The 17,094-nt window shown below is 39.1% G+C and overlaps 1 protein-coding gene across 3 annotated transcripts in view; it reads left to right on the forward strand.

Annotated features, from left to right (window-relative positions):
• esamb (endothelial cell adhesion molecule b) overlaps window positions 1–17,094 on the forward strand; it is a 120,218-nt gene that overhangs the window by 99,207 nt on the left and 3,917 nt on the right. For 2 of the 3 annotated variants that reach the window (XM_057838473.1, XM_057838475.1), the window contains exons 2-5: window positions 2,641–2,786; window positions 6,327–6,528; window positions 9,829–9,984; window positions 13,557–13,601. In XM_057838473.1, the coding sequence (XP_057694456.1) occupies window positions 2,641–2,786; window positions 6,327–6,528; window positions 9,829–9,984; window positions 13,557–13,601 (549 nt within the window). The remainder of the gene's footprint in view (window positions 1–2,640; window positions 2,787–6,326; window positions 6,529–9,828; window positions 9,985–13,556; window positions 13,602–17,094) is intronic. The other variant, XM_057838474.1, reaches the window with a different exon arrangement.

The following is a 17,094-nucleotide window of genomic DNA, read 5'->3' on the forward strand; positions in this document are numbered from 1 at the left end:
TCGTAGGATGACCTGTAATTGTTATTACTGTAATTTAAGTCCTATATGGAATTTCTCCAGTTTAATAAACCTCGATCTCCAAAATGTATAACTGTAGTTCTTTTCTGGCTTCAACTAATTGTTCAAATCGGCTTGACTCATAATTAATGGGTGTGTGCGCTCCAACGGCCAGGGGATACAATTTTTGACAGGGGTAACTACATTGGCAAGACACCGGTGGTGGCTTTGTTGTACAATTAGTTGTTGTCGCTTTTGAAAGCTTAAGTTTGAAATAATTACTGTACGTATATCCATCTTGTCTCTTTGGTCCTCAGGTGGTTTTGGCTAACCAAAGCAAATGACTGTCTAAGGTGCTAGTCACATTATCTGTTCGAAAAATAATTTTGACTCATTATATATATATTTTTTTTTAATGTTTTTTTTTTCCCATTCATTTTTGTTGTTTTATTGCTTTACAACTTTTATGGACAACGTTTTACCGGAAAATTCTTAATTTTTGAATCATATATAGGAAAGTCAATTACATGCAATGACACTTTCCGGCCACTGGGGGGGGCCTGCCCCCCCCTTAAACTCCGCGTATGCCCCAAATGTGCCGAAAACTCAGAAAACCCCTTTAAATCACTTTTGAGTTTGTTTAAGGGCCTAATTTTAGGAATGACATCACTTTTACATATAGACCTGTTAACATATGTGCCATAATGTTACTCATTCAATGATTCCTTTGACACTTTAAAATTTGACGGCAAGTGACTATTTTTGGTCATTGTTCATTAAAATGTAACCTCGTAGAGACCTGGGTACACATGCATGAGCAACACATTTTGGGTCATGTAGGCCACAATATTAAGATTCATGACCCAAACTATAATGTCAATACAGTGTTACGTATGCGGTAGACGAATAGTAGTAGTTGTAGAAATAAAGTTTATTATTACTCATTATTGTATGTACAGTTGTGGTCAAAAGTTTACATACACTTGTGAAGAACATAATGTCATGGCTCTCTTGAGTTTCCAGTTATTTCTACAACTCTGATTTTTCTCCGATAGAGTGATTGGAACAGATACTTCTTTGTCACAAAAAACATTCATGAAGTTTGGTTCTTTTATGACTTTATCATGGGTTAACAGAAAAAGTGATCAAATCTGCTGGGTCAAAAATATATATACATGGATCTGAAAAAGCGAATAATTGACTTGAACAAGTCAGGAAAGTCACTTGGAGCCATTTCAAAGCAGCTGCAGGTCCCAAGAGCAACAGTGCAAACAATTGTTTGTAAGTATAAAGTGCATGGCACTGTTTTGTCACTGCCACGATCAGGAAGAAAACGCAAGCTATCACCTGCTGCTGAGAGAAAATTATTCAGGAGGGTAAAGATTAAACCGAGAATCACCAAAAAGCAGATCTGGCAAGAATTAGAAGCTGCTGGAACACAGGTGTCAGTGTCCACAGTCAAGCGTGTTTTGCATCTCCATGGACTGAGAGGCTGCCGTGCAAGAAGGAAGCCCTTGCTCCAAAAGCGGCACCTTAAGGCTCGACTGAAATTTGCTGCTGATCACATGGACAAAGATAAGACCTTCTGGAGGAAAGTTCTGTGGTCAGACGAAACAAAAATCGAGCTTTTTGGCCACAATGCCCAGCAATATGTTTGGAGGAGAAAAGGTGAGGCCTTTAACCCCACGTACACCATGCCTACCGTCAAGCACGGTGGTGGTAGTATTATGCTGTGGGGCGGTTTTGCTGCCAATGGAACTGGTGCTTTACAGAGAGTAAATGGGATAATGAAGGAGGAGGATTACCTTCAAATTCTTCAAGATAACCTAACGTCATCAGCCCGAAGATTGGGTCTTGGGCGCAGTTGGGTGTTCCAACAGGACAATGACCCCAAACACACATCAAAAGTGGTAAAGGAATGGCTAAATCATGCTAGAATTAAGGTTTTCGAATAGCCTTCCCAAAGTCCTGACTTAAACCCCATTGAGAACTTGTAGACAATACTGAAGAAACAAGTCCATGTCAGAAAGCCATCAAATTTAACTGAACTGCACCAATTCTGTCAAGAGGAGTGGTCAAAGATTCAACCAGAAGCTTGCCAGAAGCTTGTGGATGGCTACCAAAAGCGCCTAATTGAAGTGAAAATGGCCAAGGGACATGTTACCAAATATTAGCGCTGCTGTATGTATATTTTTGACCCAGCAGATTTGATCACTTTTTTCTGTTCACCCATAATAAAGTCATAAAAGAACCAAACTTCATGAGTGTTTTTTGTGACAAAGAAGTATCTGTTCCAATCACTCTATCAGAGAAAAATCAGAGTTGTAGAAATAACTGGAAACTCAAGAGAGCCATGACATTATGTTCTTCACAAGTGTATGTAAACTTTTGACCACAACTGTATGCATGTATGTATGTGCATATTTGTTTATTTATATGTATATGTTACAAATACATTTATAAATTAATAAAATATCAATTTAAATACAAAATTAATCAAACTGAAAAATAGATACAAATAAATAAAATAATAATTTTAAAAAATCATAGTCCTTAAATGAGTCCCCTATAAAGGGTTATCGTAAGTATCTGAACTGGCAAGCTATATTTATACACATATATATGTTTGTGTCCCAATAACAGGTGACAGCAACAAGGTGGAAATCCCGCGGGAGGAGATGGAAGTGGTGAAGGGCCAGATGGTGGTGCTGCACGCCTGGTACAGCCCCGGTTCGGACATTTCCAAAAACACTGTTGTTTGGCACTTCACCGGGAATGAGTCCAAACAGGTGAGAAGGCTAACAATGGGGGGGAAGTTGCGTCACGTTTGTATTTGACCGAGGCCTGACCTCCACTTGACAATGCTGATCATCTTTAGTGGGATTAAAGAAGACATGGTGGATGGAGGTCAGGGGAATATACTACTGTAGTAGGGATGATGTGATACCCTTGTTACAGTAGAGCAGAAATTTATTCGTCGGCTGGCATTGATGGTGACAGATGTCCAAGGCATTTGAACTGGGATTTGACAGTTCAAATGGATTGGACGTCCATCATCGTCAATCCCAGCAAAGGAGTTAACGCATAAAATATGGGAAAGTAAGATAGAATAAAGATGATAATGCCAGAACTTCATGCGTTTTTGATGAAATTTTATTATTTTAATTATCTATTATCCAAAAGCAGTAAACATACAGTAGGTGTTTACTTCCCATGTTATACTTAAATATAACTATTTTTAAAATAACTTGCAACCTACAGTATGTGACATTTAAATACCTGTTTTTCCTAACAATCTTGGCAAGCATTTAACTTAAATGAAGCCTGAAACACAATTAATTCATTTGTGATGATCTGAACTCCAGTTTTGACCTGTTTATAAATGACTAAAATACTTTTACTTTTGTTCAAATTAGGACATACAGTGGGGCAAATAAGTATTTAGTCAACCACTAATTGTGTAAGTTCTCCCACTTGAAAATATTAGCGAGGCCTGTAATTGTCAACATGGGTAAACCTCAACCATGAGAGACAATGTGGAAAAAAACCCCAGAAAATCACATTGTTTGATTTTTAAAGAAGTTATTTGCAAATCATGGTGGAAAATAAGTATTTGGTCAATACTAAAAGTTCATCTCAATACTTTGTTATGTACCCTTTGTTGGCAATAACGGAGGCCAAACGTTTTCTGTAACTCTTCACAAGCTTTTCACACACTGTTGCTGGTATTTTGGCCCATTCCTCCATGCAGATCTCCTCTAGAGCAGTGATGTTTTGGGGCTGTTATTGGGCAACACGGACTTTCAACTCCCTCCACAGATTTTCTATGGGGTTGAGCTCTGGAGACTGGCTAGGCCACTCCAGGACCTTGAAATGCTTCTTACGAAGCCACTCCTTTGTTGCCCTGGCTGTGTGTTTGGGGATCATTGTCATGCTGAAAGACCCAGCCACGTCTCATCTTCAATGCCCTTGCTGATGGAAGGAGATTTTCACTCAAAATCTCTCGATACGTGGACCCATTCATTCTTTCCTTTACACAGATCAGTCGGTCCTGGTCCCTTTGCAGAAAAACAGCCCCAAAGCATGATGTTTCCACCCCCATGCTTCACAGTGGGTATGGTGTTCTTCAGATGTAACTCAGTATTCTTTCTCCTCCAAACACGAGAACCTGTGTTTCTACCAAAAAGTTGTCACCATACCACATTCTCCCAGTCCTCTTCTGGATCATCCAAATGCTCTCTAGCGAACCGCAGACGGGCCTGGACGACCACTTTCTTCAGCAGGGGGACACGTCTGGCAATGCAGGATTTGAGTCCCTAGCAGCGCATTGTGTTGCTGATAATAGCCTTTGTTACTGTGGTCCCAGCTCTCTGTAGGTCATTCACTAGGTCCCCCCGTGTGGTCCTGGGATTTTTGCTCACCGTTCTTGTTATCATTTTGACGCCACGGGGTGAGATCTTGCATGGAGCCCCAGATCGAGGGAGATTATCATTGGTCTTGTATGTCTTCCATTTTCTAATAATTGCTCCCCCAGTTGATTTCTTTACACAAAGCGTTTTACCTATTGCAGATTCAGTCTTCCCAGCCTGATGCAGGTCTACAATTTAGTCTCTGGTGTCCTTCGACAGCTCTTCGATCTTGGCCATAGTGGAGTTTGGAGTGGGACTGACCGAGGGTGTGGACAGGTGTACCGATAATGAGTTAAAAGCAGGTGCCATTAATACAGGTAACGAGTGGAGCCTCGTTAGACCTCGTTAGAAGAAGTTAGACCTCTTTGACAGCCAGAAATCTTGCTTGTTTGTGGGTGACCAAATACATATTTTACACTCTAATTTGGAAATAAATTCTTTAAAAATCAAACAATGTGATTTTCAGTTGTTTTTTTTCCACATTGTCTCTCGTGGTTGAGGTTTACCCATGTTGACAAATACAGGACTCTCTAATCTTTTCAAGTAGGAGTACTTGCACAATTGGTGGTTGACTAAATACTTATATTAATAATACTTGTATTTCAAGCACTTTGTGGGTCTAACTTAAGTTAGCATTTTTTGGTCTCAATAAAAATATATACTGTTATCAGATCAGTAGAAATGTCACAGGAAAAGCTAAACTCATAGGCAGTGGTACTTTTGTTCCCTACATGTTGGCTGTTATGAAGGCAGGCAAAAATTTAATGATGTTTTGACTGAGTATTCATTAAATTAGGCAATTTTTAATAATTTCGTTTTCATTTCACACTCCATTAAAGGTACTCGACAGAATTTATAATTAATTGTAAATTAATCTATGTTCTGATGAGTACATAGAACCCTGACATTTTAACTGAGACTGCCCAAAAAGCTTTTTTTCTTCCTTTTAACAGAGAATGTTCGGGTCGAACACTCTGGGCGAACACACGCCTGTGCACGCGGCAGCAGCGTTGCTTCACCGGCCACTGGCTCGGCAAAAACACTTTTATAACCCACTTAAGACTTGCTACAAACAGTAAAGGATCACATTTGCTGTTTTTATGTTTCTGGTACTGGTTTGATGGGTCAAACGCTCGTTGCTTAAAGTTCGTGATCATACAAGCATGCGCGCCATGCATGGCATAACACTGGCTCTAGTTACGCTTTAGGCCGGAGGTGGCAGTCACGGGTAAAAACGTGGCAACCTCCATCAAGCACCTTTAACTCAATGATCACAGCCAGATGTATCTTGCTGCCAATGGCAGTGAATGAGTTTTTAAATCATGATACAGACATTTAAGGTTCACCTTTTTTTATTATTTAGTATTTCAGCGCTCGTCTCTAATGCTAAGCAGGAAGATAACTCGCACATTATGTCCCATTTTTGGGTGTGATAGGTCTTAAAGATGCTCTGGTAGAGATTACTCCTGTGCCATGTTTCATGTCTAATTCATACGGGAAGCAAGTGAACCTAATGACATATTTCATCTGCCCTGTAAATATTAGCACAGAGTGTGTGCGTTATATATGTGCGTGAGTCTTGGCGTGATTAATATAATCTAAACAGTTTCAGTGTCTGATGCCTGGCGGCTTATCTCGCACAGAAATCAGAAAAGTCGCCGCTTACCATCTGCACACATCAGGATTATCTTTATGACGGACGTCCATTTCTGTTTATATGCTTAATCTGCACAACCAAATATGCCCTGCAGCCAATGCAATTAAAATATATCATATGCAGTATGCGCTTCATTTTACTAATTACCAGCGGTGGGTAGTAACACGATTCATTTTACTCCATTACTTTTACTACATTGTACTTGTTAGGGCCGTTTTTTGAAAGTAACAGTATTCTTAGCAAATAATGATTTTTTTGCAAAGGTGATAAACTTCAGCTCAGGGGAAGTGGGCTATGGCCAGAACGACTTCAGCAAGCGTGCGGGATTCAGCGCCGCCATGCCGTCCGCCAACCTCTCAATTTTCATCAACAATACGCAAGAGTCCGACTCTGGGCGTTACGTGTGTGATGTCATCATACCCGGAGGCCCTGGCATTTCGGGACAGATGCACCTTAATGTGAAAGGTGACACACCCCCAACATCGCCATACACATAATTCGCTGACTTCAACATAACTCAACAGGCTACGCCCACCTTGTAAAGGCACACACGCATTCACTTTACTTTACGGGATACTACAGTGTAGAACGAGAGGATAGCGAAAAAAACAGTAGACAAAACTAGTACACACATCATGCATTATTTTTTAACAAGGGTTAATATTTACCAGTGAATTTTTTTTTTAAAGGTACTTTATTAATGACATTGGTACAGAATTTTTAATATCTTGTATTTAAAGAAATCTAAAAACATTTACTGTATGGTTTAGCATAAAAACACATTTTTCTTACTCTTCCTTGACCTCTTCTTTACCACCGTACAGTATATAAGGGATACTTGTGTGTATATTTGTACTGTATGTTAGGCCTGCACAATATATCGTTTGAACATCGCCATTGCAAAGTGCGCATGTGCAATAGTCCCGTCGCGGGACGTGCGATTGTTTAGTTTTTATTTATATAATTTATAATTGTAGCTTTTGTTTTTCTTCATAAAAGCAGCAAAAAAGCAACTTTTTATTCTTCATCTTTCACAGATAAACCCCTTTAGCCTGGAATAAATAAACGGTATATGAATACTAGGGATGTCCCAATCACCTATTTTTGTACCCGAGTCTGGGTCACCTGATTTTGGGAATCTGCCGATACATTTGACGCTCACGCTGCCAAGAACACTTAGGGACAGTTTACATGATGACTCTGTGACACAAAGAAGCAATGACTGAGTAGCGGACTCGCCTCGCGTGCATATGGTGTCGGCGAAGACAGAAGGCGAAGACGAAAAATTCTGAATCCTGCCTCCAAAGTGGAAGAATCCGATTGCGGGGGATTGAGTGGGACTTCCTCGGCACGCATATCAAAGGCTCCGGTACCGCGCCGCTAACGTCAACACCGCCGTTAACGTCAACACTCATACACGTCACATTGGGCGTGCGCAGCGATGCTACTAAACATTAAAATCAGCCAATATGGCGGAATGTCGGCTTTAATTTGCTGTTTTAATAATATGTTTAAATTAAATATGACGAATGTTTCAATTTTTGTGCCTTTTTGAACAAAAGAAAAATGCAATTGCTTCGAGTGGGCGGGCATATTTTTTTTCCGGGCTGAGGGAGCTTGGTGTGATCAAAGTGCATCATTCTCTGTCGCCCTGTAAATCTGCACTGCCCCCTAGGGCCTGGCATGAATACTACATCGTTTTCATGCGTAATTGCGACATTGTTCGAATGGAGACGCGAATACAAATGCAAATTTGAAATTTTTCCTATTCTCGGAGAGTCACCATGTAAACGGCCCCTTAGACAACGAATGAGTTGCCACAGCACAATTCAGACTGTGTACATAGCTTAACGATGATTAACACATTTGTCCCTTTGATCGTAGCGCTACCGAGGCGTCTGTGGCCAGATCAAAGCTACAAGGCTGTCAATCATTGTTAAGTTTAAGTCCCAAACACCAACAGCACTGGTGACAACAGTTTGGTCGCACTGCTTAGCAGTGCAATGCTTTTCATCCAATTCCGAACCGCTGAAAAATGGTGCGATCGGCCCGATTTCCAATCATGTGATCGGATCGGGAAATCTCTAATGACTCCAATGTGGTCATAGTGATACAGCAAAGTCTTCCCAAACGGAGCTATTCAAGTTATCTGGTTAAAATTATTCTACTTTTAATTTTGCAATATATCGTAAACAACCAAAAAGTCGCAATGTCAGTTTTTTCCAATATCATTCAGCCCTACTATACGTATAAGCATTTTTAGTTGGTACATTGTTTACACATATTAAGTACCATTAGAACTGTGCAATATATGTGTACGTTTGCTTCTTTGTCTGATAATAAGGGTTAAATGCTAAGTTTGAAGCCAGTGAAGCATATTGTATGCCCCTGGAAAACCAAAGAGTCTAACAACTTTTCAAGTTGTCCCAAAGGAAAGAATCATGTTTCATAAATTGTACAAACTCATAAATTCTTATGTGTAATATTAGAGAAAACACTAATGAAAGACAGTATTTCCAGGGAGTGGCCACCTGACATGTTGGTAAACATTTTTGGCAGACATTAATTTTATCAAAACTATTTTAGCCAATCAAATGTGAGCATCCCAAATTACATGGCTTTCCTCTTTGTTTCATTATACACCTGTGCTCGAGTACTATATGAGTGGGTATAACTGACATCACAAAATGGGCACATTAAAAGTGTTTATTTTCAGAGGTCTAAAAATTTTAATTTGCACATTATATACTTTGAGCAACTGTCTTTTATATAAATGTCATTTACACTAGGTGTTGTCTTGCACTTTAAGAGGACAGAAGCACCTTGTTGCAAAGCTGCACTAAATGAAAATTCCTTGAATATAGTTTAAGATCAGTGATCTTTCAATGAGGGGAAGCTCAAAATGTGTCCGCCTGTGAGTGCTTTGTGACGGTGGAGGGACTCAGCGGCACCCACTGCTCGATAGGGAAAGAAACTAGAGTGTCAGGAGTCAAGTCTCCAAACACAAGCAGCTACAATCGAAAAAAATCCCAGAATAAGCCCGATTTTTGGCTAGTCATTTTTAACACAGCAAGTGTCGCTAGGATGATTATGAAAGTCAACTCAGAACAACAGAATGAAAATTGAAAAATGCCCCCGCGGATATTAATACAACAAGATCACTGATTAGCTCATTTCACTTTCGATCAAAAAGGGATTCAGCCTCAGACAGACCATTCAATCATCATGCAGAGAACCAGAGCGTCCGGGCCAGCCGAGCCCCGTCCACTCCCCATTGACCCCCAGAGACATGTCCGATGAGCGCGTCTCCGATAAACCCAGCTTTTAGCCAATGACTCGTCTTGTTTCGCTGTAGTGGAACAATGTACTCTCAACTCTGGAGACACAGAGCGTCCACACTGTTTAAAGGAAGCTGCGCGAATGAATGAAAAGCAAGCCGCATCGTAACCATTGATAAGAAGCTAATTCTGAATAAAAATTGCGAGCTTTTTTGGTATATATTTAGTCAATGACATATACACACAACAATATACATTTGATCACTTATTTTTTGACATTTTGATGGAAGCTGAGCTTCCCTTACTGCCTTAGAGCAATCGCCGCTGTTTTAGATGGACTTTTGATGCCTAAATGAATTTTTCTGATAAGAACTACAAATTCGCCACCTAAATATTACTTCATTTTATGCAAAATAACACCTCAAAAGTCCATAATTTCACAAGTAGATCATTTAACATCGTCCACGCTGACATCTTTTCTACCCAGTCCCACCATCGCCTCCAGTGTGCACCATGACGGGTGAGCCCGTCGTCAACGGCAATGTGACACTGAGTTGCAAATCCACTCATGGAAAGCCTGTTCCTCAGTACAAGTGGACAAAGACCGCTCCCATGCAGGAAGTCTTCTTCTCGCCCATGCAGAGTGAGTACTCATTAAGCATCAATTAATAATCAAATATATGGGTGGCACATAAGTAATTATGACAACTGCCATAACAGTTTCCAAAGACGTAAAAGATTTTGGAATTTGGGGATTACACAAGATCTAGACTGAGAAAAAGTGTGTCTAAATACACTTGTCCATATAGTCTAACTTAAATTGCAACCTTGTGAGTGACAACTCGTTGGCACCAAAAAGGTCACTTTCCCCCCGAAACCGACCAACGTGACAGTGATTCATCGTCTCACCCGCGCTCCACGATCTGTAAAAAGATTTGTCACGTGGTTAAAAAATGCTGCACAGCCATTGGTTGGACAATGGTTTGGCGAATGGAAAGAGAGGAGAAGATAACAGTGGACTGTCAGGCTGTTTTATTTTATTTATTTATTTTTTGCACGCTTGGTGAGTATCCAGTGTGACTATGAGCCTGACTTAAGAGGATAATATGTGGAAAGGACTGGCTAGACAGTGGCTTGTAAATAATATAAATATACTGACAGTGTAAGAAGAGGATAGAGACTATAACATAGCAAGATAGGTCTGTTCCATAGGAATCTTACTTAGCTTAGATGCAGACATTATAGTTGTGCTATTTTCCCTTTGAAAAAAATGATGTACAAATATTGTCAAATCCAAATGGCTTTGTCTTCATATTTGATGTTAAGCTGTTGTAAACATTCAATGTGTACAAAAGCTACCCGCTCTTTAAGAGGATGAAACAAATGGGCATGATAATTAGAGAGCTTTAAGCTTGTTTGTTGGCACAGGTCACCGGCCGCCATCCTTTTTATTCACAGATTTGTGTCATGATGATGTACTAAAAGTCACAACAACAGCATAGTCAACAATGTGCAACCAAAATCCAGAACCAAAAATAAATGAAGTGTTTGCTTGTATTTTCAGCACAATAATAGACAGCTGTAATAAACAGCATACTTTCAAATAACTATATATTGAGGGTGACACTTTAATGCATTAATTATGTTAACTAAAGATTCGATGAGCTAAAAAATTAACACATTTTAATTGTGAGTTACATTTAATCACAGTCTTTAACCCTTTATGGAGCACTCTATGAACTCATTGGCCACTATTGACGGTGCTAAACATCCAATCGATTTTGACTTGGAAGGTATCAAAGACATGTCGTGCCGTCAATGGCACTGAAACATGAGCTTCACAGCCAATCAACTGTAGAGTGTTATTGTATAATTATGTTTTTTTTTTTTGTTTTTTTGTTTTTTTTTTGTTCAATTTTAGTTTTAATAACATTTTGATTTATAGTTTTATATTTACGTAAAAAAACCACATAATAAACGTGAATAATGCAAAAATAATGTGTTATTATTTTGCACACATAAACATCGTGACATATTGTGTTAAATATTTTGAACTTAAAAGTTTCAGAATTTTAAAAATACATTGGTACCACGACATACGATCGCTTCGAAACATGATCTTTTCGACATCCGACGTAAAATTTGACTCGCCATTTGTTTCTACATCCGACGACATGCTCGAAATACGATGAGATGACTGCACCGCAAACGAACGCACAGCAGATTTTCTTGTGTGAGAAATCAACACAGGTTTCAAAAACGTTGGTACAGTTAGTGAAACAAGGAAAAAAGTGATGCCTACCTTTGAAATGAAGATGCAAATTATAGAAAAATATGAGCGTGGGGTGCACATCCATGAACTGCCTTAACAATACAGCTCCACGGTCCTCTTCCGACCACCATTCGGCAGTCTTAATAAGTTAAGGTGATTAATTATTATTGTGGTAACATCGCCAATGAAATCGCCAGCTTCGTCACGTTTTTATCATTTATTTAAAAACTTATCCAACACAAAACGCCCATTGTCCTCTGCAGTTGACTGTGCTCTCAAAAAAACGAAAGTATTATCTCTACTGCACCAATCTATCTCAGTGTGACGTCAGCCCCGCGGCGCGTTCAGGTACAGCAAAAAGTGTCCGCCACATTAAAATCCGATTCGTTACATTATTTACAGGAATCATTATTACCTGTAATTATTATTATTATTATTATTATTATTATATTATTCAGATTTTTATTCATAACTTATTTGTTTTGCTGTGTTTAATTGCCATTTTAAATAGTACCAGCAGTATTTATTAAGGATTTAGTGTAGGTTTTTTGGCTGTGGAACGAATTAATGGAATTATAATGTATTCCTGTGGGAAAATCTTGCTCGACATACGACCATTTCGACTTTCAAACAAGATCCTGGAACGAATTAACTTCGTATGTAGAGGTACCACTGTATAGATTTTGCTTTTTTTCCCCTTACGTTAGAGTTAAAAAAAAAAAAAAAAAGAAAGAAAAAAAGAATGGATTTATTTTTCTTAAATATTTGAATTCAATCCCATTTTTGAACAATATTGTGTGTGTGGGGGGGGGGGGGGGGTGATTTCAAATTATTCCTCTTAGCTTTTATTCATTTATTTATTGTCATCATCATTGGTATCATTGACAGTTGCAAAATGTAATATGAACAACCCGAAGAAAGAAAGAACCGAAGACTTTTCTAGTGTATAACATTTTTACTTCCCGTATATCTATCTTTTCGTGTCCATGACAACATGTGTCATGTCCAAGCAATTGCAAACATGAAGTGCGATAGTGGTGTCGTGCTGGCCGAAATGTCATGTACCTCTCCAGTGACCCCATCACGGCATAGTTGACTCAGCATCCTCAGAGCATCATCAACATCACATTCCGGTTGCAACCTTTCCAGCTGTTTTTGGTACATAACCTCCCCCCCTTTGAATATTTGAGCAGGAAATATGTATATTTTAAAAAGCACAGTCATTGTTGCCCACTTAACGATTTTATGTTTAGCGACCAGCACAACATAATATGTCTCTTTTGTAGTTTTATGACAGCGATTTTTTTTTTAGCCCTAGAACATTTTATTTCTGATGTCTATTTTTCTAAATCCAAACAACTGAGAGGTGATGCAGTGTTCCGGGGTTTTAGCTTTCTCCGTACAAGCACTGGAAGCGGAAATATGAAAAAACAAGTGCATTTAAATCTGTTGCTCCATTGCCATTTGTGGCCATCTGCTTCTGAACAAAAAGGACTAAGCATAGGTTAATGTGCACCGTTCATCTCTTTAGACGCTAAAGTCTTTAGATTTAGCAAATGAAAGCTACTCCCTCTGATTGACGTTCGTCCTTTATTTTGGCTCCAATCTTGAAAAATGTAACACTTGACTCCAAATGTCATCCTTTCAGCAGCACTTTAATGTACGCGCGCTCTCCTTTGACACTGCTTATCTTTTCTTTCAGCCATCTCTCTCTCTCTCTCTCTCTCTCTCTCTCTCTGCACTTGTTTCTTGTTTTGTGCCTAATCTAACAAGCCCCATGTCATTACTTGATCAGCCCCTCTAAGAGCCCATAGTTGGATTCAAGCCTGAGAACATCTCACCCCCCCTCCCTTCCAAGTCACATGCATCACGCTGTGCCATTCTTGTTTATTTTTTCTTTCTATTTTTTCCTTTCTCATAATAACATCTAACACTCCAATAAGAATGGAGGCCATGCCCTCAGCCTATACTGGTCCTGGGGTTTATGGGTAAGAGTTTCACCTCATTTATTTCACCCCTGTCTCAAATCAGAATTATTATAGATTCAGTTTTGAAGTTTTAAAGGAGAACAAACAGGATGTATGTCCATTTAGGTGATAATCTCAGTTCTGAGATTCTCTTTTCTTTATTAAATCCAAACATGTTTGATTGACAATTCACCATTGTACTAGAAAAATAGGCCGATTTTCTCCTTTAAATCTTTAACTGTCTACTGCTATGTGTCTTGTGTTGATTCTCTGCGCTGTATTCAATATCATCCTGTACTTTGAGATTGTGATCCTGCGTACAATAGAACGTGTAGACAGTTTGTTTATTTAATGTTAGCGCCAAGGCCAAACTGGTGATTGGCTTCCATAGTTTCAAGTGTAGTTTACTCAATGTACTGTAGAACAAATACATGAAGGCAATTATGTTGCACGACAGCCTCCTTTCTGTTGCATTTTTGTACTACGGGCTACAATATGCTCAAATAATTACGGATGTTGATCCCTCGTTGTTATAAGTGACACAATGTTAATAACTGGGCTTACATGTTGCGAAATTTAAAAAAAATAAAAACAAATGTTGTTACATTTTGCAAACATAAATGACACAAAACATGACAGAATCTCAAAATAGACAATGTTAGGACTAAAAGTATAATTAGTTAGTTCATGTACAGTGGTATGAAAAAGTATCTGAACCTTTTGGAATTTCTCACATTTGTGCATAAAATCACAATCAGATGTGAGCTGATCTTTTTCAAAATCACACAGATGTAAAAACAGTTTCTGCTTTAACTAAAACCACCCAAACATATACAAGTTTTCATATTTTAATGAGGATAGCATGCAAACAATGACAGTAGGGGGAAAAATAAGTCAGTGAACCCTCTGCCTAACGAGACTTACAGTAAAGAGCAATTATAACCAATTTTTAACAAACAATTTAAGTCAGGTGTGTGCCCATTCACTGCTGAGTAGTTTAAAACTGCCCTGCCCACTATAAAACACATACTTGGTAAGAATTGTCTTGATGAGAAGCATTGTCTGGTGCGCTAGGTCAAAAAAGCTGCCTGAAGACCTGCGATCATGGATTGTTGATTCTTATAAATCTAGGAAAGGATACAAAACCATCTCTAAAAGTCTGTATGTTCATCAATCGTCAGTCAGAGAAGTTGTCTACAAATGGAGAGAGTTTGGCACTGTTGCTTCTCTCCCAAGGAGTGGCCATCCACCAAAGATGATGCCAAGAATTCAGCGCAGAATACTCTGAGAGGAAAAATAGAACCTTAGAGTGTCTGCTAAACACTTACAAAAATCACTGGCACAGTCCAGTATCTCTGTGCACACATCAACTATATGTAAAACTATGGCCAAGAATGGTGTTCATGGGAGGACTCCACGGAGGAAGCCGCTGCAAAACATTGTTGCTCATTTAATGTTCGCAAAAAGGCACTTGGTGGACAATCTATAGAAGTTTTGGCAAAATATGTTGTTGACTGATGAAACCAAAGTTGAATTGTTTGGGAGTAACACACGACATCATCTGTGGAGGAAAAATGGAACCGCTCACCAATATAAACACCTCATCCCCACCGTGAAGCATGGTGGAGGAAGCATCATGATTTGGAGACAACTTGGAATCATTAATGGAAGACTAAATTCAAAAGTTTATCAGGATGTTTTTCAGGAAAACCCGAAGCTGTCTGGCAGACAGTTGAAGCTAAAAAGAGGATGAATGCTGCAACAAGACAATGGTCCAAAACACAGAAGTAAATCAACTTCAGAATGGTTTCATAAGAACAAAATACACGTTCTGGAGTGGCCAAGTCAAAATCCAGACTTGAACCCCATTGAGATGCTGTGGCATGACCTAAAGACCAGCGATTCATGCCCGAGATCCCAGGAATCTGACTGAACTCCAGCAGTTTTGTGGAGAAGAATGGGCCAAGATTAGTCCAGATTAGCCAGACTGATCTGCAGCTACAGGAAGCGTCTGGTTGAAGTTATTGCTGCCAAAGGGGGGGGCCACAAAATATTAAATGTGATGGTTCACTTACTTATTTTTCCCCTTTTCTGTCATTGTTTGCATACTATGCTCATCAAAATATGAAAACCTATACATTTTTGGGTGGTTTTAGTTAAAGCAGACACGGTTTTTTTCATCTGTGTGATTTTGACTAAGATCAGATCACATTTGATAGTGATTTTATGCAGAAATGTTAGAAATTCCAAAAGGTTCAGATACTTTTCATAGCACTGTATTTATTTTCATCTAAATTGAAAAGGCAAAAAACTCTTCATCTCTTCAACCAGCAGGATTTTTGGGGCGGGGCTTACAAAGGGATTAACTGATGTCCACAAATCTGTCGGTATCAGGCATGCAGCTCCTCCCACTGTATAACTACGCACTGTCAATGGCTATTCTGCATAACTACAACTTCAATTTTCTGTTTTTCTGTAGAGTGTCAGATTTACATGACATTTTCATCATTATTTAACAACCAACGGCTGAAAGTAAACTTAAAGAATTATAAAAACATAACTAAGTTTAAGAAAAAAAGGAATGGAAAGCAAAAATTTAAATCGTGATAACTGAATGATGAATCCTGAAAGTAATTGCATCGGTTTTCAGTGGTGTCTTTGATGTGGACCAATCTGGGTGCCAGCCAGCAACAATTAGTAACAGGCCGTTTTTGGTAAATTCCCAACATGGTGCTAATGTTTTATTGTTGATGCGAAACGATGTCAACCGTCTCTCGAGGTTCCCCCTTCAGCTTACATAGGCAATTGACTGGGTCGCCCGCTCTGTCGCAGCGGCTCTGGTCTCAACGAGGGGTCATTGTTTGATTCCCCGCTTGCCCTCACTTTCATTAGGCCCCACTAAGCATAATGCCATGTTTTACAAAAACAACACAAGATGACAACATGCCTCAATTTGTTGTCTTCAATTGATTGCAGGATTTGTCCTTCTTAATATGGTGTTTTTTTATTTATATGGCGGCATTTTACAAGCAGTTGTCGCAACAGGCGACGGATTTTGTTGAATGGTAATACTGTGAAAGCATGGCGGCGGATACACGCGCTAGCCGCAGTGTCGCGACCTTTGTGTGCGAAAATATGAAAAGAAAATCTGGCGAGGGAACAAGCTCGTGCGATGGAGAGCTGTGTGTGTATGTGTGCTGCCAAAGTGGCTGCTGGAAATGCACCAGCGGTGGATTAAATGGCAGATTAATGGCAGGAAACAGTAACTAATGAGTCAACACGAGCGTCATATACACACAATGCTGATGTTGTGACAAAGTGAGAAAGTTTTGCAGAAGAGCAAAATGCTAAAACAAAATGACAGCATCTTGCATGCAGTTTCAGGCTAAAATCAGTGATCATGCCATTTTACCCAGTGTTTACTTTCTTTTGTATTTTTAAGGGATAATAAATTTTAGTTTTTTTTTTTGTAAATGAGCAATTTAGTTTCTGCCTTTCCATATACAAATAATTC

Source organism: Corythoichthys intestinalis, chromosome 6 (genome assembly GCF_030265065.1).
Source record: "Corythoichthys intestinalis isolate RoL2023-P3 chromosome 6, ASM3026506v1, whole genome shotgun sequence".
Taxonomy (NCBI): Eukaryota; Metazoa; Chordata; class Actinopteri; order Syngnathiformes; family Syngnathidae; genus Corythoichthys; species Corythoichthys intestinalis.